Consider the following 5000-nt stretch of genomic DNA (forward strand, 5'->3'; position numbering starts at 1 on the left):
AAAAGGGGTATAATATGTGTCCTTTTACATTTGTTTTATAGTTTCTTCAGAATGTTCTTGTTCCTCCCATTTCTATGTTGTCATTTCATTTCAGTTTGTTTAGTTTCAGAGATCATTAGGAAAATTACTGACAGGTCACACTACCGATGACATCATTTCTCACATGTGCTGCACTCTCTCTCCCTCTCTCTCTCTCTCTCTCTCTCTCTGTGTTTGCGTGTGTGTGCGTGTGTGTGTGTGTGTGTGTGTGTGTGTGTGTGATGACTAAATTCTCTGCTTAAATTTCCTTTGTATGTTTGACAAGAATAATTGCCGTAAACAGGTTCTACTTACAATTTACTTACTTAATGTTTATTTCATAGGGATAGATAGGATATTCAGGATATTCGACATTATACAACACTTATCCAGCACAATGCATCACCACATTTAAGAGCACGGTTTAGTGTGTGCCTTCATCAGTGATCGATTGAGTGAGGTTCATCTGTTATTGTTTGTGGTTAACTTCTGTTTCATTTGGAGGTTTATTGTTTATCATTGATTATGTCTCCTTTGGTTTGTGATTGTTGCCTGATGATGAATGGAATGATGAATTGAATATTTCCCTTGATAAGGGGAATGCCAGTGGGTCTGACAGTGTGTATGACAGTGTGTCTTGTTATTCTGTGATGGACCGTGGGGCTACTGGTTGTTCTTAGTGATCCTCACATGGCTGTGATTGAATGTTGTGCTTTTTCGATATTGTAGATTGATTATAATGACCTGAGAGGGTCTATCTTTGTAACATGATGTCAAATGCACTTCTGAAGTGATGCTTTTTGGAGCTGATCAGAAATGTAGAAATGAAACCCTATTTGGTTACCCTACACATTTGTATGTATCCTTTATGTAGAATGTGCATTTCTAGAGACTGAAGACTGAAAAGTCTTTGATGTCAGCAAAACCTGGGTCAAAACGGACCAGTTTTATTTTTTTTGTACAAATATATATATATTTTGATCATTGTATGCATAGAAATACAGAATTATTTAAATTATTATTTTGGGAGGTTTTACCACTATTCTACTGTAATTGTAATGTTATTGTACGTTTTGAAGGGAAAAAGCCTATTATAAATACCATAGACATCGCCTTATTCATAGAAACATAACTTGATGTGTGTGTGTGTGTGTGTGTGTTTCAGGCAGACGTTGGTGGTCTGACTCCAGGGACCTCTTACTCAGTGACTCTGAATGCAGTGTCCCCCTCCGCCAACAGTGCGCCAGTCAGCCGCATTGTCACCACCAACGCCTCTGGTAACCATCACACTGTGTGTGTGTGTGTGCGTGTGTGTGTGTGTGTGTGTGTGTGTGTGTGTGTGTCCTTGTGCGTGTGTATGTGTGTGTGTTTCAGTGTAAACAATTCTGTGAAGGTACTTAGGAATTGTATCTATGATTTGTATGTGCTTTCGTGTTTTTGTGTTGGCATGTTCTGTCTTTAAGTCTTGCTTTTCAAAGGTACTCAAACACGTAACCAATGTTACAGTAGTTATGCAAGGGTATAAATCAAACCAATCATTTAGCACTTGACACACCCTGTCTCAGAAAGGAGATGTAATGATTTTCATTAAGAGGATAGCAATCAGTACCTGTCACCGTTGTTGAGGGTCATGTGTGGTTCACCACGGGACCTGCATTACAATGGCCATCACTGGCTATGTGTCTGAGAGAGAGAGAGAGGGGGAAAGAGATAGAGAGAAAGATAGAGAGATAGAGAGAGAGAGAGAGAGAGCATGTGTGTGTGTCCATCATTGCTTTTCGGTGTAAATATCCTGGCGTGTGTGTTAGCTTTATTGCGCCTCGGTGTCAGAAGGTGACCTATTATTATGTCCACATTTCAGAACAATGATTTGGTGGGATGCTGATCAGTTTTCCTCCACGTGGGGTTATTTGCGCAGTAGTGTTATGTTGCATAATTCATCGTTGGGTTGTGTGATTGGCTCACAATAAAGCGCTATCAGGTTATCTACGAGCTGAATGGCCAAGCTTAGCTCTGGCATGTGACAGAAGGAAAGGTCACTGTGTCAGTCAGAGTGTGCCCCCCCCACCACCCCCCTCCTCTCTCCCGGATGGATTGTTCCATTACCCCCAACTGTGAGATTGATGACCCGAGAAAATGGAGCTGTTATAGCAAGTGTCACTTTTAACTGACGTCTGTAATCACACAGTTGCCCTCCAATTAAGAAGAGGGCAGAGACATTCAACGGATTTACTCATGGCCACCGGGCACTAAAGCTACCTGCCTGTACATTATGCTTTGTAGTTGACTACAGCAACTTTTGTAGTGAATGGAGCAGGAAGGCCCAGGGTTGGAAACTACGTTTTTGAAGTGTTTACCAGCATTCGGCTGGCATCAAGTTCAAGCCTCAAGAATTGGATAGGCTTTGTTCCCCCGTGTAAAGTGTGAAGTAAAGAGGTCAGACGGAAAGAGGTCAGATGTTGCCTGGTGCCCCTGTATTGTGCACGCTGAAATGTGGGTTTGTGGATCAAGAGGGTGATATTGATGGAATTGAGAATATATACTGTATGTAAGTGCCGGCCAAGCCCTTGAACTAATTCTGTCCATCTTTTCTCACCAAGTTGTATACTTGTCGGTGTGTGTAGGTCTCAGTGTGTGTGTGTGTGTGTGTGTGCGCATGTTTGTGCATGTGTGTTTGCACTCGTACATGTATCGTTTGCGTCTGTGTGTGTCTGTGTGTGGGCAAAGCTAGTGAGTTTATTCCAACTTCGTAACATTGTACGAGACATGCATGTGAGTGTGTGTTGATGAATTTGTGTTTCTGTGTTTATCTTTGTACGAATGTGTGTGTGTGTGTGTGTGTGTGTGTGTGTGTGTGTATGGTCCAGCTCCAGCTGCTCCATCTGATCTTGAGGGGGAAAGGGTGGGGTCTAATGGAATCCTCCTATCATGGAAAACCCCACACGATGACTCCATCCAATCATTTGTCCTCCAGTACAAGGAGGTGTGTCCTCATCCTGATGCCGCCTTCACGGAGCTCACCAGGAGTTTGGACATTCCAGAATACCTGCTGAACACACTCAGTCCTGGAGCTACCTATAATATCAAGGTACACAAACAAACACGCACGCACTCACACACACACACACACACACACACTCTAAGAGAGTATAGTGAGTATGCGTGTGTGAACGGTATGCTCGTGTGTCTATGGGAAAGCTGCCAGTGACACAGAGTCTGGTCTTGTGTTTAATAATGGATCAGAAGTGGATTATTCATGAGCTCAAGGGATCTATGGATTCCCGTAGGATTCTCTCTCAGTGGTATTTATCCACCCAAGCCGCTCTTGACCTCCCGTAGACACTCTCTCTCTCTCTACCCCCCCAACTCTTTCTTTTTCTGTCTTTCTCTCTCTCTCTCTCTCTCTCTCTTCACAATATCCGTCCAGTAATCAACAAGTGTCCATCATCCCACCCACCAAATCCTCAGAAGCGCATGCACACACTTTTGTTGATTTGAATGGCAAAGTCTGTTGTTGTCACACAAAGCCATAGTCCTGAGTTTGGTCCTCACCATTTTCATTGGGCTGCTTCACTGAACCCCTGCTCATGTGAGATCGGATCTGCCACACAGTGCCTAATGTTACACACTCCTTGTGTTTAGACTGTGCGTTAGGCTACATTGTGTATCCATACAACTCTAATTCTACAGCATAGTCGATTTTTAGTAGTACATTTCATAACAGATCATGTTCTCGTGACTTCTCAGGTGGGCTCTGAGAATCGTGATGGGATCAGATCCTTCAGCAAATCCCTCTTCATCAAGACCTCTGAGGCTTGTGAGTATCCCTCTGTTGTGTGTTTGTGTGTGCATGTGTCTGTCCACAAGTGTGTGTTGGAATCAGAGAGAGAGAGGGAGCGCTAGAGAGAGAGAGAGAGAGAGAGAGAGAGAGAGAGAGAGAGAGAGAGAGAGAGAGAGAGAGCCAAGGAAAGACAGAGAGAGACTTTTTTGGCATGTTCTTGCATTCTGCGATCAAATGACATGCACTGAAAGTCACCATTTAATCATTTACACCCCAGGCTGGGTGAGTGTTTCGTTACCGCCGTCCATCACGCAAGCCACAGAACATGTGTATGTGAGTGTGAACGATCATGCTCACATTTATGTCTGGCCGTTTATGCTCCTGCTCAGGGTGACCAACAAGGCGTGGAAGGAATATTCCTGTTGTTGATCCTTAAAAACTCCAATAGGCTTATAAAGTTGTTCTATTTGTTTGTGAAATTATATTTTCTTTCTTTCTTTCTCTCTTTCTCTCTTTCTTTCTTTTTCTCTTCCGTTCTTTCTTTCTTAATGTATTTATGTATTTATTGTTTATGTATTTATTGTATTTTTCTTTCCGTGTTTGTGCATGTGTGCGTGCGTGTGTGTGTGTGTGTGTGTGTGTATGTGCGTGTCTGTGCCTGTGTGCCTATTGTCCCTCTCAGCCCCTGGTCTGGTGACAAACCTGACTGCGGTGCCAAACAACCACTCCTTTGTGAAGGTGACTTGGTTCCTGCCCAAGCGCATCAATGGTCTGATCACCAAGTTCGCAGTGAAGGCCAAACACGCCCGCACCGGACAGACCGTGGAGACACTAGAGGTCAACGCAGAGGACATTATGACTGGTGCCCTGCCTCACTGCAATGTATGGGACCATGTGTGTGTATGTGTGTACCGGTATGTGTGTGTCTGTGAGTTAGCTGTTTTGTGTGCCTTATGTATGGTGGGATGATACCTGCTTTTAGAGTTTATTTATTTTACAATATAGATAGTTGTTTTTATAAAACATGTTTATATCTCACTGTTTGAGTGAGTGTGAATGTGTCTGTGTTGACTGTGAGTTATGTTTATAAAGAGACAGTCTGTTAAACTGAAGACATGACATGTGTCTGTTAGGACGCTGCTGACATCTTGTCTCGTGGGACGCCCAGTCCAGACGAGTCTCTGTCGACCTCGGCGTCGGT

The 5000-nt window shown here is 43.4% G+C and overlaps 1 protein-coding gene across 1 annotated transcript in view; it reads left to right on the forward strand.

Annotated features, from left to right (window-relative positions):
- ptprq (protein tyrosine phosphatase receptor type Q) overlaps window positions 1-5000 on the forward strand; it is a 39516-nt gene that overhangs the window by 10032 nt on the left and 24484 nt on the right. The window contains exons 10-14 of the mRNA XM_062548012.1: window positions 1184-1295; window positions 2886-3106; window positions 3766-3835; window positions 4482-4681; window positions 4933-5000. The exon at window positions 4933-5000 is cut by the window's right edge and continues 170 nt beyond it. Coding sequence (XP_062403996.1) covers window positions 1184-1295; window positions 2886-3106; window positions 3766-3835; window positions 4482-4681; window positions 4933-5000 — 671 coding nt within the window. The remainder of the gene's footprint in view (window positions 1-1183; window positions 1296-2885; window positions 3107-3765; window positions 3836-4481; window positions 4682-4932) is intronic.

Source organism: Sardina pilchardus, chromosome 10 (genome assembly GCF_963854185.1).
Source record: "Sardina pilchardus chromosome 10, fSarPil1.1, whole genome shotgun sequence".
NCBI lineage: Eukaryota > Metazoa > Chordata > Actinopteri > Clupeiformes > Clupeidae > Sardina > Sardina pilchardus.